At 37.8% G+C, this 23740-nt stretch overlaps 1 protein-coding gene across 12 annotated transcripts in view; it reads left to right on the top strand.

The window, feature by feature from the left end:
- BNC2 (basonuclin zinc finger protein 2) overlaps positions 1 to 23740 on the top strand; it is a 333471-nt gene that overhangs the window by 221856 nt on the left and 87875 nt on the right. For all 12 annotated transcript variants that reach the window (XR_012658054.1, XM_075079226.1, XM_075079227.1 and 9 more), the window contains one exon: positions 5952 to 6187. Coding sequence is in view for 11 of the 12 variants with exons in the window: in XM_075079226.1 (XP_074935327.1) it covers positions 5952 to 6187 (236 nt within the window). In the remaining variant the exon portion in view is untranslated. The remainder of the gene's footprint in view (positions 1 to 5951; positions 6188 to 23740) is intronic.

Below are 23740 nucleotides of genomic sequence, written 5' to 3' on the forward strand. Positions count from 1 at the left end.
AAATGCACCACATTATATGGTGTTGCAGGTGATATTAAATCTGCATCCTAAGGCAGGCTAGCTAGACCACTTCTAATGACACTAGTAGTTTATCTGTCCCTCCAGCATTTTAGTTGTTCATGAGTTACCGTGAAAGGATTTGTTGTTACTTCTCCTTCTGTGGTTGATGGAAAAGAAGAAAATCTTGAACTCTGAAAATAGGAAGCTGTTCATGTTCGCCACTAAAATCAACAGCAAACTACAGTGTTCCACACTGCCATTAATAATATAGTATGTTTTACCATACTCGACATGCTGTTGTTGCAACAGTATTATGGAATCTTTTTGTGTTGGTATTGTATATTTGATTTGTCTGCTAATTTCAGTTTCTCTTGCTGCAGGAAGTGGCCCAATTATTTAGTTGAAAAAATATCTGGAAAACTCTCTGTTATTGTCTGGACACAGATGACATAAAATTTCATTTTTATTTTTCCTGTTGACCCTTGAACAAATCTAGTAATCTGGAAAGATGATGATGTTTATATAATTCTGTATTGTCATGTGTATGTGTGTATGCACTCCAAATCTATCCCTCTTTGGTAAGTTAGAGAACTGGCTAAAGAGCATGCAAGAAAATCTAGAGTGGGACTGTTGCAGAGCACAAATTTAAAACTGAAATGGAGTGAGATCCGTAATGACCTGCACATTGCAATCTACTGGCTCTTCTCTGTGGTGTTCTGAGATACACAGCCAGGCAAATCAGCTGAGAGAAAGGGTATCACTAGATATTTTCATGCCTCTTTGGGATACCTAAATATTTATCTAGTATCAGGAAATTAGCAAGAAGTATGTGTAATTACAATTCCAATTGCATTAAAACTAGGATATTTAAAATTCTTTTACATTCAGTAAAGGCAAAATACCATGCTTTTATTGTAGCTATTCAAAAAACTATATGAGACCTCTAAAGTACCAAATTCATCACTGCATAGTTATATTTCTTTCGCTTAACAAAAATTGAATCCACTTAGAAGCATGGCTTTTGATTTGGTTGGCCTTGTCCGCTGCACACTGGGAAGGAAGGGGTCTAAGGTTAATGAGTAAATTTACATATCTGAACCTATGAACAGGCCACAGTATAGATGAAATTAAATATTTTGTCTTTTTTTTATGGCTTTTGATAAACTGAACAAGTATTTGAGCCTTATTTTAATACATCTTTTGTATTTCATTTCCGTCGAATTACATGGGGTCCCAAAACACCATTCCCCCCATTTTCCTACATTAAAAAAAAAAGGAAACGTAAAAGTTCATTCACTGATTTGTTACAAATAGGTCCAAAGTTTTTTGCTGGAATTTTGCATAATAAGAATACTGCAGGCTGTAATGAGAAGATTGACACTGTATCAATTTCAAAGTTCTCTTAATAATTCACAGTACACAGAGCAGAGTCTCTGTAAAATCTGGAGTATTTTGTTTATTATTCAAGAAGGTAGAGTGGATAAGCCAACATGGGGAAGTTCAGGCTTGACATTAGGAAGCATTTCTTTACCAAAAGGGTGGTCAAACACTCTAACAGGCTTCTTGGACAGGGGGTTGCTGCTCCAAGCCTTTCAGTGTTTAAGATGCATTTAGACAATGCCCTTAATAATATGCTTTAACTGTTGGTCAGCCCTGAAGTGGTCAGGCAGTTGGACTAGATGATCTTTGTAGGTCCCTTCCAACTGAAATAATCTAAATCATCTAAATTATTATGATGCATACTTGTTACTTCAGAGTTAGGTAAGAAAAACAGTACTGAAAAGTTCTAATTTGTATACTACTTATCCAGTCAGTTATTTTTGGGTGTTGAAGGCAATCTTCTATAACATCTTTTACTTCTTTATCATCATTTTTGCCCCCCTTTTTTAATAGTTAAAATTTCTGAAACAAGTACTTGAAATTTAGACTTCACCACGGAAATATTACTTGGCTGTCTGTTATTACAGTAAAACACAAGGGCCTTTTTAGGCTGTTCCACAGAAATTTTGATAACTCAGTAAGTATGTGATTTAAAGATTCATTAGATATCTTCTTCCTCTGTCAGTGAACAGATTTCTACTCACACTGAGTTAAGGAATATCAAACTATCAGGGCAGTGCTAAGAATTGAATTGGGCTGTTGAGAGGTAGCCTTCTTAGTTTAGGCACCTAGCTGAACCCACTGTAGTCACGTTTTCAGAAAAGAATGTGCAGGTTACGACCAAAAAGTCACAGACATGTTAAGACTTTTCTGGGTGAACTTTTGAGCCCACAGAAAGTGTAAGTATGAGTAATACCTCATGCTGCACCAGGAAGGGACTTTTAATATGTGGTTTATGATGTTCAGTCACTGATATCTTCTTAATAAGGACACATCTATTTATGTAATTTTTCAGGTATGATAAAGCTTATTCTTTTATATAGCATGTTTCATCTTGAAGTCTCCTTAGCACTTACCATACATTGCTGCATAATGTTGAATGTATTCACCTGTAAAACATGGCATTGATCATTAGCATATAGAAGTTCAACCCGTAGTTTAGAACAGAAAATGGTGAGGAATGCATTATCCACATGAAATTAGATGGCCAGTTCAGGACAGCAGAATACAACTATCTACTCTGAGATTTGGGGAGGCTGCTAAAGTTTATACTCATGTCTTTACAGAAAAACCAACGAGACTTAGGTCGTTCTCTTACCTCTTATTTGAAAAAGTATATGCCTAAGAACATAAATGGTCTCTTGAATCCACCTAGAACACCAGCATTAGTTCACTAATGATACCAGAGGAGAAATCAGTACTACAGAAGACAGTCTCTCTCTGTAAGATGTTTCCTTCGCAGTCTCTTTTACAGAAATAAGATAATTTTTATAAATTACAAATTATAGTTGAAAGTTTCTTTCCCATGCCAAGTGCAAGGGGTTTCAATAGTCAATGATCTGAAAGAATTTCAGTTGCTTACTGTAATATTATTTCTCATATGGGTATGAGTGCTTTTCCTTTCTCTTCATGTGCAACTTTTTCCTTTTTTTTTTTTTTTGTCTGTAGCATGAGGTCTTTAGTTTGCAAATGTTCTTACACACCCATCCAAAAATGCAAAAATACATGCTTTGTTGTGTTATAGATTACACATTTCAGTGCATATCCTGACTTGTACTTCGAAAGGATAAAACTCACAGTTTATTTGTTTATTACATAATGTGCATTATAAGGCCACAAATAAAAATTGGAGGTAATTTCGCTGTCACTTGGAATGTTAATCCAACACCAGACTAACTCCTATTCGTGTGTGTGTGTGTGTTCTGAGAAGTGGATGTCTATAGATAACATTGCTTGAAAACAAATGTTGCAGATAAATGGGATAGTACAGGGAATCTTGTGAAAATCTCCACATAGTCCTATGGGTCAGAGAGTGTGCTTAGTAATTTAAAAGGACCTTTTTTATTTCTTCTTTACTTCTGTTCCATCGCAACTTTTCCCAAGCTATTTTGCTCAGAGTGGTCACATTACATGAAGTAGGTAAATGTCTGCAGAGTTTTGTAATCTCATTCTAGCTGTTAGTTTTATAGTTCACTTAAAAGTCTTTAGATAAAGATGTCTTACAGTCATTCTGACTTGGGCCAAAATAGAATCATTACCTTAAAATCTTCAGCAAGCCAAGTCTTATTTGGATGGAAGAACTTGCTTTTCCTCACTAGAGGCATAGGGTTTACTGTTAAGTAAAGAGAAACAAAAACAAATATTAAGATATATTAGAAATACAGTATGATGCAGTGATTAAAAAACACTGAGTGTTCATTCAGTCAGTGTTCAATTAATATTTTAGAAAATATTCATTCAGGTCTTGGCTCTGGTCTGAATTCGTGTACACTTGGAAAAGCCAGTTAACCTCTTTGGACCCTATTCTCATTCTGTAAGACTGAATGTGGAAAGCTCAATGTGATACAGATCTGCTTAATTATTTTGATAGTCTGGTAGAAGGTGTTACATCTATTAACATTAATATTATTTACAGCATTCTTATTGCGAGTAATAGTAGTATTAAAAAAAAAACCCTAATATTTTATTTTACTCCTTCCAAATCGTTGTTCTGCCCCCCAGAAACACATATATACATATCAGCACACATATAGCACAGCCTGCACAGTAACAAAATCAATTTTCTAGGCTTTTCTAGCTGAGTACCTTGATGACATATCTGTTACAGTAATAGCAAAATAACCATGTTACAAAAATATCATACATAAAAGGGGCAAAAAATGTAGAAAAGTATTTGACATGTTTAAGCTTCAATCAAACCCCATTCGTTAGGCCTTGTAAATAAATCAGTCCTACATTGTGAAGCCTATCTAGCTGAAGTACTTTGGAAGAAGAGCTTTTGGAAGAAAAATCCCACCGTTCACATTCTGCAGTATGTGTCCTGTGGAGAGACACAGGACTGCAGTCCCTAGGCTTGCCAATTCCTTGTCTTTTTTGAACATTAAATTAATATTTTAAACTATTTATTCAAAGTTGACTTAACCACTAGAATAGGAAAGATCAGACAAATCAGTTGCAAGAAATGAGGTAGGAGGAAACCAGAATTCTTTGACAAAGTATTCCTCACAGGAAATGTGTTGAATTAAGTCAGCGAGTAAATGATAAGGGCCTTTGCGCCCTGGATTTAAGAAGGCAATTTATCAAGAGTACATGAACCCTCCAGTGACCATAAGCCAAGAAGAAACCAAAGTATGGGAGAAGAAGTCCCTATAAAATTATTTCAAAAGCTCAGAAAGTTTTGTTTAAAAAAAGCAGTGAGAAGCTTAGGTGTTACAACATAGTCCATAAAATGGAAAGAATGTTAAACATTGATACTCAGTAAAGTGAACGATGTCATATGCAATTCCATCATATCTAACTTCACAAGGGGATAAGAATTACCTTCATCCTGCAAACCTCCCCACTCCTCATCTCTAAATCATTCACGTCACAGTGAATAACATGAAATTCACACAGAAGGGTAAAACAAACTAGCCAGCTAAAGCAGCAGTGAATTAATGACCATTTATAGTAAATCGGGGCTAAATTTTAACATATTTAAAAGGCTGGCATTTAGGGTGTATCTAATTAACATGTAGTCTTTTATGTGTAAAACACAGACACATTACTATGTTCATGGCATATCATGTTATGTGTAATAACACATGTAATAAGTTTTCTTCTCCTAGAGTTTAAGTCTCTAACATTTATCAGTCCCAATCAATTCTGCATAGCTTCAGTCTTGGTCATCAGTTAATAATAAATTTTCTGTAATTTCTTTTGAACTTATGAGTATTGTAGTCTCTGGGGCTCAGCTGAATACCCTTCTGCTGTAGGAATTAAAGTTAATTGTGACCTTTGGAAACCAGGCCTGTTTCGGACTGCATGCTGAGTGGTGTAGTTGACACACCAGAGGGATAGGATGCCATCCAGAGGGACCTGGACAAGCTCGAGAAATGGGCCTGTGTGAAACTTATGATTCAACAAGGCCAAGTAAAAGGTCCTGAACCTGAGTCAGGCCAACAGGACAAGGACAGGGCAAGGGGTAATGGTTTTAAAGTAAAGCAGGGTAGATTCAGACTAGAAAAAAAGGAAGAAACTTTTTAAGATGCGGGTGGCAAAACACTATAACAGGTTGCCCAGAGACATGGTAGATGCCACATCCCTAGAAACATTCTAGGTCAGGTTGGAAGGGACTCTGAGCAACCTGATCTAGTTGGAGATGTCCCTGCTCACTGCAGGGGGGTTGGACTAGATAATCTTTGGAGGTCCCTTCCAACCCGAATCATTCTGTGATTCTATGAATTGTCCGGGTGGTATGTCTCTGGAAAATAAATGCATCAGCCAAATTTGATGTGTTTAGATAATTTTGGGGGATTAGTTTCTTGTCTTTCCTTTATCTCTTCTCTTATACTTAAAACCATTTCTTTCAGCCTTGGACAAGCTTAGTACTCAGCACCTCTACCACCCAACCCAAGTGGAGATTGTGCAGTCCAACGTTGTGTTTGACATCAGCAGCCTGATGCTTTATGGTACTCAGGCTGTGCCTGTGAGACTGAAGATACTACTTGACCGACTCTTCAGTGTACTGAAGCAAGAGGAAGTGTTGCATATTCTGCATGGCTTAGGATGGACACTTCGGGACTATGTTCGAGGCTATATCCTTCAGGTAGGAAATAAAGCAAAGCATGCTTCCAAACCCAGTTAACTGAATATTTTTTTTTTGTACAGATGTGACCATGCACCCAGAGAGGTAGAAAGTTATGAAGTAAATTTATTGTGGCATGTTGAAGACTGATTATCATGTTGGCAAACTAAAATATCCAATTTTTCCTAAGCTAAAAAAATGCAGGTTCATTTGTACAGTAGTATTTATTTGTACTTGCTTACACTTATTGTAGGAAATACCTTAAATACTGCAAATACTGAGGTTAGCTAGCTGCAAGCCTGATTTGGTCATCAAAGGCAACTGGCAAGTGTTCAAGGGCTACCGTTTGACTTAGCAAACTAAGATCCAAGCAGCAACTCCTTCATCTTTTCTTTCCCTCTTTAGCAAGATATTTAATAAGTGGTAGATGAAATGGGGTCTGTGATCATGGCTGTATTGGGAAGTATCCTTACAGTGTAATGTATTAACAGGAAAATCCTGTTTATAAGGCCATTTTAAAAAGGTAGCTTTAAATAAAATGTTACATGCAGATTGGTTAAGATATGATGACCAAAACATAAAATAAGTAAACAAAAAATGGAGATACTTGCTTCAGGAGTATGGTCATAAATATGAATGGTTACTTATCTGAATAATTCAATAATCTATTGGGTTCCACAGTGAATTATTACATTTTATAAGACTATTTCTGATTGAGAATCTAATACTACATGCTTCTGAGTTCTCTTAATTGCCACTGACTTTGTGGGAGTACTGCATCATCTAGAAGTTGTCAAGTTATTGAAGTGGGCAAGCCTGAAAAACACTGAAAATTCTAGTTTCTGATTTATTTCTTTACTTTCTCAGGCAACGATAGCATGCTTGGCACTGTACAGAAAATATGGGAGTATTTTTTCCTGCTCGGAGGAATTCTGACTGTGTTTTTAAATTCCTCTTCAATTTTCTGCACTTTGTGTGAAAGAAGTAAATTAGCCTTATGTAATTCTGTGGAAACCTTCATATTCTGTGCTCTTAAGTACTTTCTTAAATGCTCTATATACAGATTTTCACAGAAAAATATTTTGAATAGAGCAGTCCTAACGAAAGAGTAATAAAATGCCATTACTTTAGTAATGAGATCCTGTTATTTGTATAAGAATATATGCAGAATGAATCTCTTTAATTGTTTTAGGATTCTCTCAGGCATCTCTTTTGTAAAAGCTGAATGTAACACATGTTCAAATACAAAAGAATCCATTTTTTCCATTACCAGTCTAAAATTTACATGTAAGTATATATCCATTATATTTATACAGTAGATATCTATAGATGTATTTATGATATATATGTATGGATAAGTTTCTATAGATTATAGATATGATATATAATTTAGATAGATATATGATAGATATCTATAGAGGTACATACTGTAATGGCATTATGTGCATATTACATCACACTTTAGGTTCCTGGATTTTGATTGCTACTGATCAAGAGTGCTGAAGAAATATGATTTGCAAAGGAATAAATATAAAAAATGCATTCTTTCTAAGATACAGAATTAGAAAATCGCTGTTTACTAAATGCGATTAATAGTTAGGTGTAACACCTTACAAGCATAGAATCTAATTCAGTGTCCCTTACAGACAAGATGACTGACTGAAATCAGCAGTTTTCTTGTTTTGAAGGTTGTAGAATCAGGCTTGTATTGATTTTGTTTTAATTATCTGTTGAAATGATCTTAATATATGCAAGAATGGCTTGTAATATAATTACATAGAGGTTTATACAGAGTGGGATTGTGACCTATACATTGGAGTGGTGTAAAGCAGTTTATCTGGGTAAAACTCAATCACATTATAGCCCTCAACACATGAATTTTACTATTACTACAGTCAACAACATTATACTGAATATTGTGTCAGTGACAGGCGAACAATTATCAGTGAAAGTTAAGGGCAGCTGTTACATGCTGACTTGGTCAGCGTGGTTTAAAATAAAAGCGTCTGGTTTAAAATGAAACTCTGTTGCAACTATCTGATAAAAAGGAGAAAAGGGGCATGCAAGGAAATTTGAAAGGAAATGTGTACTAACACACTAGCACGATAAAAGTGCACGAAGATGAGAACTACAGGTAATGTCTCCTTTGAGCAAAAGGCATTGTCCCATGAAGCTCATCATTATAGAATTGGAACTCTCCACAGAATTCTCTGAGGCTTTCAAATTCAGCTTTTCCACACAAAAAGCTTCCGACAAAATGACATGAAGCTCCTATAGGAGAACCAAGAGTATCAAGTACCAAAAGAAGTAATCCAGAATATTTCAGAGCTATGGAATATTTGGTAGGTTGTCACGCAGTGAATTCAGGAACATCTGACTCTCAGTCTGGAAGTGTAGCTCTTTTTTAACTTGACTTTGCAAACCTGTCTAAGTTATAACTTAGTCCAGTAAATGCTGGTAAACTTACCATACATTCATACATACTCACTGTATATCAAATACGCAAATATAGATTTCTAGGAAAAGGTTTAAATTTGCCATAATGCTGTAGTTAAAGAAGTGTACACCAGTAAACTAGCTTGTTTGTTTCTAATGTAATACAAATAATATTTTAAACTTGTAACTTGGGAAAATGATGGATGTCACTGTTTGGTGGGCAGGCGGGAAGGGGAAGAAAAGTTAGTAGCTTTGGGAACACTTGCTCAGAAATACAGAATTTATTGGGAACATACAGACTCTCTAACCTAAGTCTCTTCTGCAAGGACTAACTGAAGTACCAGAATGGGGAAATGGAATTGTGACAGATTCCAGAATACTTAATCCTGGTTAAAGTTCCAGTGTTCACGAATTAACCACAGTGCAAAAGGTTTGTTAAGCTGGTACAAAATTGGAGTCTAATGCCTTGGGAAGGTCTGAGACATCAGTCCATGCTGAATTTCCCCTGAATTATGATGGAAGTGTTAAAAGTATTTTAACATTTTCCCTAAATTGAGTTGTTTTTGGAGGAAAAGAAAAAAAGAAATCTTAGGGTATATGTACCCACTCAAAATCAATTAGTTTAGTATTGCCAGATATTGTCTTTTCTGTTTAAGATCCATAATGACACCCTTCTTCCCACAAAAAAAAGAAAATACTTTTTCTCCGCAACTTTTGAGAAAACCTCACCATTTGCTCCACTTGAGAAACAAGAGGAAACGAGTGCCACTCTAGTTGTGTACTAGTGCTGCAAGGTGGGTGGGATTATTTGTAATACCCTTATTTTGACTAATAATGTTTCTAAATAATAGTGGGCAGAGAAAAATGCAGTATTTATTGCTTCATTCAGTGGATGCATTAATGGAGCACAGGAAGCAAAGGAACCCTGAAGCCAGCGGAGGTAATGTGATACACTGCCTTTCACATTTGGGCACGGTGACAACATTGCCAGTAACGGCTGAAAGGCATTAAGACCTGGCAAGCTTTCTCTGGCCTCTGTGCAATAAACCTAGTTTCTGGTGAATAGATACCTATCTCTGAAATGTCAGTGACTGACAACCTGGTCAGCAGTCGCATCAGATTTCTTACAGGATTAATTATATTAGAGGAAGAGTTGCTCTCTCATCTTTAGACGTGATCCCCTTCTAAAAAAACCTAACTACATAGGGAAACTTTGTGAACTCTGTCTTCTCCGTAGGCATCCAGAGCGCTTCAGTTTCTAGGTTTGTTTATCAAGTACCTATCTCAAGGAACTAAGTTACTCTGGTGTGGAGCTGTTAGTGAGCCCGTAGGTTCTCTCTTTGGGAACAGCCAATACAACAACTGTCTTTACATGACAAATTATTCTGCCAACAACAGTAGCCGTTCTGGGTCAGATTCTATACCTGCTACTCAAAATGATGGGATTAGTGGCTCTTGATTTGGGTGAGATTACTTAGGCTGTAAAGAACAGCTCAACAGTAAGTCTCCAGCCCTGGTTTGGTTCCAGCTGAGCTGAGTGAAGAATTAACTTTGCCAGGTGTTCTCCTCTGCTCCACCACTGGAGAATACTTTACCCCACCCATTTGCTAGTGTAACTACATGCGTAATTGCTCCCTAGCCAGGTTCTCTCTAAACAGTCCAGGTTAGAAAAATCCTCCTACTAAACCTGTCTGAGTTAACTATGATTATTCTGAGAGGAAGGGGCTAGAGAGCAATTATGTCACTAGCAGTGAACAGCTGGGGCATTCAGCTTTTACAGTAGTCCAGCATTGACACGTCAGTGTCAATGCTGAAAACTTATGAAATTCAAAATTATTCTATATTATTTTCTGCTTTGGAAAGACTGGAAACAGGAGTGTGATGCTTTTCCGGACTCTGTGGTTTCACTGTCAAGACTGCTGATTTTAAAATTAAGAAAAAAACCCTCTGAAATTTATTACATCCTCTGCCACTGCTGACTTGGGCATGTATGTTTCTTTGCCCAGAGATCATCGGCACAATCCCAGTTTATTAATTTAGTTAACGCTTCAGATGTTGACCAGATTGGACTGTGGTTCATTCTCCCATTGCTGTGTTGGTTCTGTATGGTTAAAACAACTGTTGAGCAAGAACAACTGTTTCAGTCACTGAAGTCTGCTAAGAGTAAACTCTCAGAAGGTGTACAATCCAGGGTGTGGGGGTGTGGATTTAGACATTTTTACAAAAGACAGCATCCATTAACTGAAACAAACTCATTCAAATAATGAAATACATAATGCAGGTTAAATAATTTAGTTCTACAACTTTTAAAGAAAAATCAGTTATATGCACGGTCAAATTACATGCTCACATATACTGGTGTTATATTTGACTGACAGTCTCTCAAATTTTTGTAAAATGTAGTTGCTCATGGTAGAATGGGTTGTTTTCATTTGCTGTCCTAGTTTACCACAACTAGATTATTCATGCACACCATTCTTGCATCCCAATTAAGTAAAGAGATTTGGGGAGAGACCAAAGAAAGAAATTTGAGCATTTTTAATAACACCATTCTTAATTTCTTTTCTGTTCTTCCTCTGAGTGATCCCTTAGCACCTCATCCCTTCTAAGCAGGTGAAATATTAACCATATGCACAGATGGAAATGGCTTTACTGTTCTTAAAATTCAATATTGCCCACCATTTGCTTGTGTGCAGAGGATTGCGGAAAAGCATGGGTTCTGTTACTATCTGACCTCTTTTAGAGACTTTAGAGTCTTACTTTCCTGCCTGTACTTATTTGCCTTCTTTTAAGATGTTTGAACTTTTGCTACAGAGCCCAAGTGCAGGGGCTATTTAATTAAACAGCTTGTCAAACAGCTTCTTCCATCGCTTAAACATAAGGAACATTAGAAAGAAAACAAACAAACAGCAGCTCTGAGGATATCAGTGTTTCCAAGGTAGAGAAGTGGTGTCAGGTCATTGTAATAATGATACCATACTTTCAGTTCAATGTAGTCTGCTATCTATAATCACAAGTCATGTGCAGTTTCTGTCAGTTTTTTTTCCCAAGTGCCATCAGTTGATTTACTGTATTTTTCATTCATAACAAGAACACCTTTAAAGTGGTGCTATTATTCGTGATAAAGAAGATTAAGAGAAATAGGCAATCAAACTATGATATGGATGGGACAAAAAAACGTTTAGCGTTGCAACCCAGCAATGGCAATTATGCACAATTAATTAAAGTGGCTTTTGCATGTGAAGGTTCTGCATTTATTTAATCGATATTGCTTCTCATTCTTCATTGGTCTGTTTGCCAATCTCAATTAATACTTTGCACTTGTTTAGCTGTGACCACTGGAGGATTTCTAGGCATTTTAAGAAGCAGTCACTTACTCAGTCTTTCCATGTCTCTATGAGTATTATGAGATGTATAGTACAACTGATACCGATAAAGGTTAAGAAGTTGTTCTGGTAAAGACTGTAACAAAGCCAAAGTACAACCAAAGTCTTTCACATGGAAGCTTGTATTTCCCATAACTACCACCCAGATTTAATTACTCGATAATGAAGAGTTACTCTTTTACAGCTCTATTTACTTTTTTCAGCGTTGTTAGATACACTTCTATCTTGTGTTTTCTCTTCCCACTTGTAATTATTGTTAACACAGATGTTAACACAGTGTCCATTTGTTCTGACATTATTTTTCGACAGGGGTCCTCAGAGCGACCAAGGCTCAAAGCTGAGTAACATTTATCCAGACTCCTACTCTCCTAGTACAGATGGGATTTCAATCTGGGTCTCTTTAGTATGTGCCCTGCCTTTTTCTTGTTCTCTGTGCCTGCCTATTCCCTTCTCCCTCTCTTTCCACTCCAACTAACTTACTCTGTTGTCATTGCCTCCCATTCCCCCCTGCATTTTTTCATGCTTATCTTCCCTTCTTCAGCCTCACCTCAGTTTCACTGCTCCTCCTTCTCTGATTTTGCCTCTTTAGCACAAAGAGATGAAAAGTACCTGTTAGATGATTTGTCCATCTCTTGAGTTTTCCATTCCTCCCATAGCATCACTGCATGCTAATATTTGCAGCTGTGATCATCTGGAAGAGTTTCTCTTCTCCCATGTGAGTCAGTTTATCATGACTCCCCTCCACTTCTGTGGAGCTCTGTTTCTATGCTATGCCCCTTGCTCTTTTATATTCATCTAAGCTGTACTAAGCTAGGAGTCACTATCCTGTCTCTAAATAAAGGGTGGAAAAAGCTCAGATAAAGCTTTAAGGACTGAAGAGGGAGATAGGAAACAGAGCACCTCTGCTGAGCCAGGGGGAAGCATTGTTTGTTTGAGCAAAGCAGTGCCACTTGCTCTACAGCATGAAGTGCTTCCACATTATGTCTATCTGCACTAACTTGCCTAACATTTCCCTGCTGCTTTTGATGGTGTACCTCTAAGAGTAACACTACCAATCACGCTAGTGCTACATGACTCTATTTATCACAACCCTTAGCACTTGAATTGGGAAAAAAAGTCCAAAAAGTTTGATGGCACTTCTGAATGCCACCAGGACAAGTTACATGACAACAGAGGTCCCAGTAACATGCAAAGATCATTTGGATTTCCAGAATATGTGCAGCTGGACAGCTCTGCTATTGCTGCTCTGTGTCTCGCATCTTTCAAGGGTAATGAAGCAGAGGGCTGCATAACCCCTGGTGATCAACAGCAGTATACATGATGCTGCTTCTTAATGACTACTATGAAATAGTAAGCCTTTTTAATCATAGTGTTTCACATGGCTCAGAAATGCAAAGATGGCCTTTTTAATGGCAAACATTTTTGGCTGTTGAAGATAAAAAGAAACAGAAAAGAGAAAGGAGAGACTTTTGTGTAGCTGTGTTTTTCCTACCTGGAATATGTACTGTTTACAGAACTGGGGGTGAGAAGCTGTGATCCCACTGACTGAGGTAGTTCCACACAGCTGGGCACAGCTACTGCGATGCAAAGCATGGAAATGGCTGTTACTGAAGGTCTGTCAGGCATATGCCAGGACCATGTGTGTTTGCTTTTTAAAATGGAGCTGAAAATCTCTTCACCTGCCAAGGCTTGAGTTCATGGTCCTGTGTTTCTCTTGTGATAGCTGATGAAATCACAAACACCTAAAGCAGAGTGAGGGATGAAGGAGGTAGGAGGAATAGTTCACTCCCTAGGCTGTTTTAGGTGTGAGTGATGCCATCAAGCATTGCAGGAGAAAGAGAGCCCTGAACTTAGATCTTGGCAGGTAAGCCAAGGAGGAAACTATTTCCAGCTTTCTTGCTTCAGAATGTGTTTGAATTTCTGTTAACCATTTATGATCACAGAAGTTTTTCTGTGAAATATGTATATATGAGTGTATATATAGGCACATACTTAAATAACCTGTAAATTTTATTTATATTTCTAATAAATTTTGTGTGTGTGTGTGTGTGTGTGTGTGTGTGTGTGTGGCTGTGGCAAAAGTCTCCATTTTTGAGACTGATTCTTTGTGGATGAGGGGAAGGGAGAGAAGGGCTTTCCTCCTAGCCTGGAAAATCACTTTTCTTGCTGACAATGCCTTGCTGAAGCCTCTACCAGTATGTATCCTGCACTATGTCAAAGAAATATGGCCATTGAGTTGAGGACAGGATCTTAGGGTTACTATCCATCTCAATTTTCTTGTAATAAATGTAGTGACCTGTTATAAAATAAAGAAAACAACAGGGCATAAAGCTATTGATCGAAGGGAAATGTGTGTGTGCATGTGGAGGGGAGCAAGTTGTGCCAAGAATCCAAGGAATTAACATCATTCTTCTCACAAAATACAGCTCAGAGATTAGAACTTCTGCTTTTTGTAGAGTACTCTCTTCACAGAGGACCTCAGACTCAATTCAAATCATGGTCGTGGGAGTGATAAGGTTGTGATATTAACCATTCAGCTACACATCAATGGAGATTAACTCAAGTAGAGAGTATGGAGTCCAGACCATGACACTTTAATGGATTTAAGACTTTTCCCAGTTTAGACACCTCTTGCTCTGAGTGTAGGGCTGGTTTTGATTGTCTGAGTGTCAGCACTGGCTTCAGGCACATATGAAATTCAGGCCCACAGACACTTAGGAATCAGGAAGGGCCACAGAGAATCAAACTTGTCATCCATCCAGCATCAGTTGATTTACTGCTTTTCTTGAAGTCCAAGGGATCTCAGGAGGACTTTTTTCCCTTGCAGCACTGATCTTTCAATGAGGTGCTAGTGCCTGTCCTTAGCAATAACTAGGAATAACAGTGAAGTGTGAGTGACTCTTATTAGGAGGGGTAAACGTCATTAGCACTTACTGTTGCCTTCTAGGCAAGAAGAGCACAGCGTTGAATGTAGCCAGACAACCCACTTTTACTTATTAAGGTAATCTAATCTAATGAAGATGAACTCTTATATTTTAATTAAGAAATTTGCTTTTCTTTCCTGTGCTGAAATACCTTCCATGATTTGCTTGTCATTTTGCACCATGTCCTAGAATTTTGAATACTTAACTTGAAGCCAGGAAACATGTATTATTCTACTGGCTCTAATACATTAACTTACTGCATGAGTCCTTTGTGCTTCAGCTTGATTTCTCTTCTCCCCCACGGCTTTTACAAAAATGTTCTAATCATCCCAATTAATACTTGGGTGTTGTTAATTAATGTTTATGAAGTGCTTTGAGATCCTCTAATGAAATAGAATGTGTAATTATGATTGTTCTTTAGACAAATTCTGAAACCTCACTGCCACTGGAACAGTAGTTTCAGTAAATATTTTTTAAAATAATCTTTTTAGGAAATGAAAGAGGAAAAATTTGTTTAATTTGCTTAATTTTTACCTTTTATATTGAAAAAGCATGCCTGTTTATATCCAGTCTTGCTGGATTCTTCCTGATGAATCTTGCCAGAATCCCATGTCAAAGTCTTACATTCCTTCTGCAGGAAAGGGTATGGAAACCTGTATTACTGACTGACACTTATCCTGTAGAGAAGGAAGGCACTTGTAGGACAGGTAGATTTTTAAGACTGCTGGCCCTGTATATATCAGCTTGCTGGGTTTTGTGTGTATCTCTATAGCTTGCCTAGTGATGTGGATATGGTAATAGGGTTAACATCATTACATTTTTATCCATGCAATCTGCGTATTAGATGTTTTTAACTTGGGTCCAAATTGGTGATATGGTGCTGACAAATAGAAATAAAGGAAATGAGCCTGCTCATCAGGTTGCTTGCAACTTAGCTTATGCTGCACTGGGCTTTCAATTGAAACAGAATGGCTGTCAGAGTATTTGGAAATAGCTAGGACAATGCCTGGGCAACTTACTCTGTTCAGCTAGCTCAATATATAGCTGAACGAATGCTTGGTGAATGTGTTCAGAAAAGGATAGTCACCATAGAAGGTCAGCATATTCATACGAAGTAGTTCAGTACTACTTGCCTCAAACATTTGGAAGTCAAAAATTCAGATTCTGAATATTGGGGAACTGATTTAAAAGATTAGATTGAATATAATTTATTCTTGCTTTCCATTTTATCCTGGAAAAAGTTAGGTTTGTATTTTCAAGCTGCTTCTTCCTGTTTTGAAAACTACCATAAAAAACAATGAAAAATTAAAACTTCTTTAGATAAAAAGGAAAATCAACACAAGAACTCTAGGAAGCAGGAACAGTATTGGTGGGTGTAATATCAAAAGATTTTTTAGCAAATTGCAAGAACTGGCTATTCTGCAGTAGAGTTCCTGAGTACTAAAAAACCACGCTGAGTATATAATGTTACAATCCACAAAAAAACTTGTCCAACCCATCTTTTTTAGAAAGAATTCCATAAACTAAAATTAAATTTCGTTTAAAAGAATTTAAGTAGTATTAAATCAGTTGCTTTCTTTCTGTGAGCGGGTTTCCTCTTGATAGGAGTATTTTAAAGAGTACCATGGGATGCAAAACAGAGATGTTCCTTCCCATTTGTAGACTCAAAGAGTTAACATCAATTTTCTGCCACAGCTGAAAGCAGAGATATATTTATTGGGAGAAAAAGAGTGAGGAATTAATAATGTCTGTAGCAGATTGCTCAAACAATTGCGTTTGTTGTGAGGCTGCAGAAAACCTGGGTGTTACAAAGTGCAAGAAGCTGTTCTGGGACAACTGACCAGCAGAGGTGGTGTGGTCCAGAGATACAACAGCAGCTGCATATGATGTGTATACCATCCCTGACCTGGTCACTTCCAGTCTTCATTTGGAGGCTGTGGCTTGAGGAGCCTGTGTTGCCCCAACCACATACAGCTACCAAGTTGATTTTATGTGATGAGTTTAAGATGCATCTTGAAAGAGTAAGTTTCTCATAATGCCTACTTGTGTGTGTTCTTGGAGCATGGTACTTGCTGTGTTATGAACTGAACAGCCCTGTAGCCTGTTATATATTTCAGTTTGCTAATTTTGTTACTGTGTTATAGTGCAGTATTACTGCATATAGTATTAATACTGTCCTATAACAGTTATTAAATGAAAGATTGTTTATTCCAGTAGTTGGAAGAGTATCTGTTCAGCTGGAATGAAGAGTTAGCTCTCTCATAGGGTCAATACAATAATTTTTCTTAGGCATGGAAACATTGTGACATAAATAACCTGAGCTTTAAATTTTTCCTGGAGTAACTAATAATAAATACATTTTCTCAAAGTTTATTTTTGTTTGGGGGTTTGGTTTGGGTTTGTTTCTCTTTTTTTTTTGGTGAGTAGTAACCTGCAGGATCAAATAGATCAATGAAAATATAGTGCATTGACATGAAACTGCTTGTTATATCAGTGTTAAGATTTGTTTGGAGCAGGATAAATATGTCACTGCAATGGAAAGTTTCATAGGCTTTGAAGCACTTGTGAGAATTTAAATGTCATACTGGTTTGAGGTGCTTCAGAAGTGCTTCAAACTGAAAATTTTATATGGAATTATACATATACTCAATAATAGCTTCAGTAACATTGTATGAATTTCCAATACTAGTCACACCAGACATTAGACATGTGTCTGTTAAGGCTTTCAGCTTACGTTGTAGTACTCTTTAAGTCCCTCTCTAAGGTACTAACTTTTACTTCAGCAGACTGTTTACCCTCAGTTCATACAAGATAATTGTAGGGGAATTTCAGCAGCTACTGCACTGTACAGAAGTCCTTGGTTTTTTTCATCTACCTATTCAAAGGAACAGGACTTGTATGACAATGCTTTGTGTAAGTATTTTCACCTTAGTTCAAGAGACAATAGGGAAGGTGCTTCAAATATGTGAAGTCTCTATATGCTTTCTGTATGTGGCCAGGTAGTGGAGAGAGATACTGGTTGTTCCTATGTTGAACAAAAAGCAACTCACCCTTTTTGAGGCACCAGAGAAACTGTACTGGGGGGGAGGGGCAGGGGGTGTGTGTGGGAAAGGGGTTATAAAAATGCAAACCAAAAGAGTTCTGTTTGTTGGACACTAGAGACATAAAGCCATAAGGAGCGAAACTTAATTCGTTACCCAGAGAACTGCTTAGTCACTGTCAGAAGGTGGGTTCTGATTCAGAAAGGTGCATAAGCACCTACCCAACTTTAAACAATTAATTCCCTTGACTTCAACAGGGTTCTACTCACGTTTAATGTTAAATATATGGTTGTATATTTTTCTGAATTGGGGCTTCAATGAATGTGTGTATGTCAGCTTGGTCAGCTGAGGTCACACAACAGTTCCCTTCCTGTAAGCACTGGTCTTTAGTTGAAAAGGAATGAATAGTAGGTTATGAGAACTGTATGAGAAAGTATGTTTCCATTAAAAATTGTACATTTGTAAAGATTCTTTCTTCATTGTTAATTGTTTTCACTGGGGTGGACTCCATCTCTCTCTGCACTGACATTTATTAGATCTCTCAAAAACAGGCCACAAGCCATGGATCGTTTGTGGCATGTTTTGCACATGGAGACTCACTAATGTAGCAGATTCTCATAATGAGGTCTCCAAGTCAGTTTCATCATGTCCATGAAGACCAAGGCCTCACTAAAGGAAGTCTTAACTTCTTTGGTCCAGGTTGCTGCTCTTTTTCTTTCCTGCCCCAAGCAGGAGTTTTGTGGGGTAGATAGAAGAAATAATCAGTGAGCACAAGGTCCTTGCCCAGTTGGTCATTCCCTTGCCAGTGCCTGTGGGTCAGATATGGGAAACTGCTGCAACCCTCATTCCTTTCCCTTCTAGCTGGGTGTCTGCAGACCACCCTAGAGCACAGCTCTTTGACTCCAGCTGCTAAGGGAACTAAGACTTTGCCCAGCATGCTGAGCTGATTACATACAAATGAAAAGATGAGTTTCTGTTCTCTGAAATTTATGGACATAATTTACCAAATACTCTCCGTGAAAAAGAGGAGTCTTGCAAAAGTGGTTGAAGTACTTGTTAATACATGACCAACTGAGGTAATGTGAAGAACACAGTACAGCTAGGTATGAAATACAGGGAGGGGAAGAGTCCTTGAATGTTACATTTCCAACAAACTTTGGCATGTTTAGAAACCAGCCTTCCTTCCTGGGATCCTGGCCTTTTAATGCTGTTCGCAGCATGTCCTTTATGTCACTCAAGAATTTATAACGAATACATAAAAACCAAATAGTACTGATTTTGTTTGGAAGAAAACAGAAGACTTCTGCTTTAGTGGAGGGACTCACTTTGTGTGTGGAGTTATAAAGAATACAATATTGGACGTATATTGTGTATAGTCCTTGAAGAATTGATTCTGACCTGATTACATGGTAAATAATGTTGGCTGATAGAAAATAAACAATCTCATGGTTTGCATTATGTGTTTTAGAATAACTTTTGTAGCTTTGTTTGTTTTTGCTGAAAGGTAGCAGACAGATCTTTGAAGTTATTATTTTTAAACATACAATTTTTTAAAAGTAAGTTGCAGTTTTACTTTTTGAGCATGATAGCAACAGGCACTGATATCTCCATGTAAACCTGACTGTCAAAGTGTGTGCTTCCAAATTCATAGACCTATCCCTGAAGACGAAATAAAGAAATTGACATTTCAGTTTCCATCTATGAATACAATAAAGAAAATCGTCATTTAGAGGCAGACTCTGGTATTTATTTTAGTAGTGCCTTACTGTACAAGCAGTGGAACCACTTGTGCAGTGAGGCAATGTTTAGTTGAAATGGAGATGTCAAAACTAAGCTCACCTTGTTCACTCTAAATTCCATGCTTTTTGACAGTTAAGCGTAGTAAATTAAATTTTCAAATTTCTTTCTTTGTGAAATTTGACTTGTGTCTCCTCTGCCTTTAGCCCAGCTCCTCTAGCATATGCCTGTTCAAGTAAAAATGAATTTAGGAATAGGAGGGAAGGGAAATAAGGATGTAATCAATAATATCTGGGGATATCAATGCAGATACTGAGTTTTCAGAAGGCTACTAATGCCAAATCCCACCTATATTCAGATCCTGAATCTCTCACTGTACCTTTCAAAATGATGTTGTGACTGCTTGATTGTTTTATGCCCCAAAGTTAAGTTGTGTGAAAAGCAGTTTCCACAATGTGTAGTGTCTAATAAAAATACTTAAATGGCTAATTGTTAAGATAAAATGTAACCATCTCACTCAGCTGTGGCTGTATATTTAAATATTGATTCACAGCGTGAGAAGTTCAGATACTGAGGAATCATACCAGTTGTCCCTGAAAACTGGAATGAAACAGAAGAGGGAAAATAATTAAAACTTATGAAAAGCAGAAAGCAAGTTATGAGTAAGCTTAGCTAATAGCACATCCACCCCCAATACGTGCGCATGCACACACACGCGCGCATGCCTATGCATACACACACAGGGCTATTTGCCTTTTAGTGACGTTCTCTTTGGAATGCCTGAACTGTAAGATTTGGACCAAATCCTGCAAACAGTTACAGTACTGAGTCAGTTTGTGTCCATATATTTTAAAGCCTCAGAAGCTTTTTGAAGTGTGAACCTTTTCTGGCTCACATATCTCCACTAGAGCATACAAGAGCACAATGCCCCTATGGCAAAGAAATGAGAAGTGGCAGTAACCATAGATATGAACAGTTTCTTCCCTCCATCTTGGAGGAACCTAGCTATTGATGACTAGCCCTCTTTTCCTACCATTTTGTAATCTGTTTGGGACTGCATTTCAAGAAAAACTGAATTTGGAGCTTAAGCATTTAGTTTATTACCTTTTCTCCACATCCTGTCTTTTTTATTTTAAGAATAGCCAATTGACACGTTTTGTTGGAGGTCAAAAATGTCTCTTTCTGGTCAGACATCTAGTGCAGGGATACCCAGCCTGAGCTTCATGGAGGCCTAGAAGTTGGTGGAGCACCTGGTTATTGTCTTGGCACATGGCTGTTCTTGCTGGTATTTAACTGCTCCACTTGATTAAAAGACCACAAGAAACCCCATCAAATCCTTTCTTAGTTCTTCTTTTCTATGTAAGCAGTTACTGGAGAGATGTATCTTTGGATTAGGATAGCAAAGGGCTCAGAAACAGTTTCTTTCAGGATGCTGATCACATTATGAAAACATTTCCAAAATCCTGATGTAGGGTTTGGTTTGGGTTTTCTTTTTCTGCTTCTCTTAGTGCAGGATTGTACAAGAGAAATAGATTTAAAAGATTTTTGTCCAGGCCACTTTTAATATACTCAGTAGTACAATGCTTCATTCCTTTGGGAAAAACTGGGTAACAAGATTATTGTAGGTATTGTAAGAACATTATATTACAAGCTTAACAATGTGGCTTTCAAATGTGGGAGGGGGCTGGAGATAGAAGAAATTATCTCCACAATAGAAATATATTATTTCTCATATCAAAAGAAAACTTATTTGAAAACATTTCCTTTGCTTATTATATTTTTCCCCCCATTTATTCTTGTCAGTACAGGACACATTCAGCATCTGTTCTCTTGCAAAAGCCCTCAGGAAAAATTAAAAAGCTGTTCTTGCAAATTCATCATTATTATTAAGAACCATAATTCACCTCGTGGTTATCTCAGCCCTTCTCTAGCTCTTATCTGCACTCTGTGATGACATTGCCGTCTTGAGCAAGGCATCGTTCCAGCCTCATCTCATCTTCTCCCCCTTAATTTGTACCGATGCGTTGCAGTTTGGTGACAGGCAGTTGTTCGTGCTTGAATAACCCAAGATTTGAATTCTACAGTTTGTGGCATCCATGTAATGCTTAGCAGTGGGTACAGCTGTTAACTATTCGCTTGTAAATAATCTTTTTCCCCTCTCAACCTGTCTCCCAGGTAGTGTACCTGTCACCATTAATAACTCATCAGTAGTTCCCCAGTGATTTGGCCCATCACTTGTCATTCACAGTGGAGCACTGCTCTGGCCTGCCATTGAAGCTCACACAAGCTCCTTCAGCTATTCACTCATCCCAGCAGCTGCACTGTTTCATGTTCCTGACTTGTCGGAAATTGCGGTGTTGGGTTCCACTATCAGGCATCTCAGTTGTCCTCCCTCATTGGTGACTGCGCGCCGAGCCTTGCCTTTGGGAAGTGTAATGTTGTCTGCTCCAAACATTACAAATTGTTTTAAGTCAGCCCTCACCCAGCCACATTGATTTCACTGGAAGTGTAAAACCTGGAGTTCGTTTGGACAAGTAGCAATTATTTCCACACATCTGTTTAATACTAAAAAGTTTGTCTTACTGTTTATTTTCACTGTGGTAGTAGCCTCACTGACATACATGCTCCAGAAATCAGAACAAAAAGATAAATTAGACTCTGTATTGATTACATATTTGGGCAAGGGAAGGGGAGGGAAGATAGAAGTGACTTTGGTTGCCACCTTGCTATAAAAGATTAATTTTTTGAGAGTGGTATGCTTCCTTTCCAAGGAGCCCTGGCTGGGATATTTACTGTTACCTCATCTTCTTGCTCAGTAGAAACTTACTGTAAGCATGGTGCAGCCTGTGGACAGGAAGTCATTCAGGGTCAATGTAATAAAGAGGCAGGTCTCGTGAACAAAGATAGCTCTTTGGACAGGCACTCTGAAGTGAAGTGATGCATAGGTAGCTGCTGAATTAGTTTTGTAGCTGTTGGATTAAGACAGTTTCTACTTTACCTATTTCCTGAGTAGAAACTGGGGCAAAGTAACTTGCAACATTTAACAGCTATATTTACATTAGTAGAGGTAGTACTCTGCGGCTGAACACTTAGCTTGAATTAATTGCTAATGTAAAGATTTTCTGGGTGTATTCTAACAAATCAGTGAAAACCAGAACTTTTCTGCAGGAATGACACTACAGGAATGCCACTGCAGGGATGCCCTGAGGAAGGCACCACTGGGAGAAAGTGCCTGTGCTAAGTTTGTTTGGATGATGAGTAAATGGCAACTCCAAGAGGCAATGATTTGAAGTTGAAATAGTCCCCCCAAGCTCTTTGTAAAACTCGAAGCCACTGATTGTATGGAGGCGCATCATTAATGGATGAGCCTGACTAATTTGTTACAAGAATGTTATACTATGTGTAGTTAAGGCTTTTAATCTGGGCTACAAGTTGAGTACTAATCTCCATTGAGGAATACTAAGTTAGCCTAAATGGCTTGCCCAAAGTAACACTTAAGTGAGGTAAGCCAGCAGTGGAATATTTGTCCCCTAATTCTGGGATCTTGCAATAGTTGTTGCGCAACTAACCAGCTAGATTGCTGGCCTTAATTGGGTTAGGTGCAAACCCCATTGAAGTCACTGTGAGCAATTCCAGTGCGTGCAGGCAATCAGCGTAAGAGGCAGGTACCACTTCAGACTTTAATTGAAGGTGCAATGCAGATAGTGTGTTGAGATGATGCTGGCCCTTTATGGAATGGGAGCTTAACCTTGTAAAGAAACTGGCATGGATCTTCCTTTCGGGCATCTGTATACTGGACTGTTCCACTCTCATGGGGTTGCTGGTTGGAAGCTCATCTTTTTGTTGAAATAAAAGCTTCTTCCTCACAATTAATTATTAAGTGTTCCAGGGCACTATTATATATTTATATGTTCTTGAGAGCTCTTCTCTTACATGAGCTCTCTCTCTCGCTCATTGGTGTAATAATGTCGTTCTGATAGCTGTTCACTCGCTTCATTTCTCTCTGTCAATTTATGGTCCTGTCACCCAAACAAAAGGACACTGTATTGC

This window comes from Phalacrocorax aristotelis, chromosome Z (assembly GCF_949628215.1).
Source record: "Phalacrocorax aristotelis chromosome Z, bGulAri2.1, whole genome shotgun sequence".
Classification (NCBI taxonomy): Eukaryota; Metazoa; Chordata; class Aves; order Suliformes; family Phalacrocoracidae; genus Phalacrocorax; species Phalacrocorax aristotelis.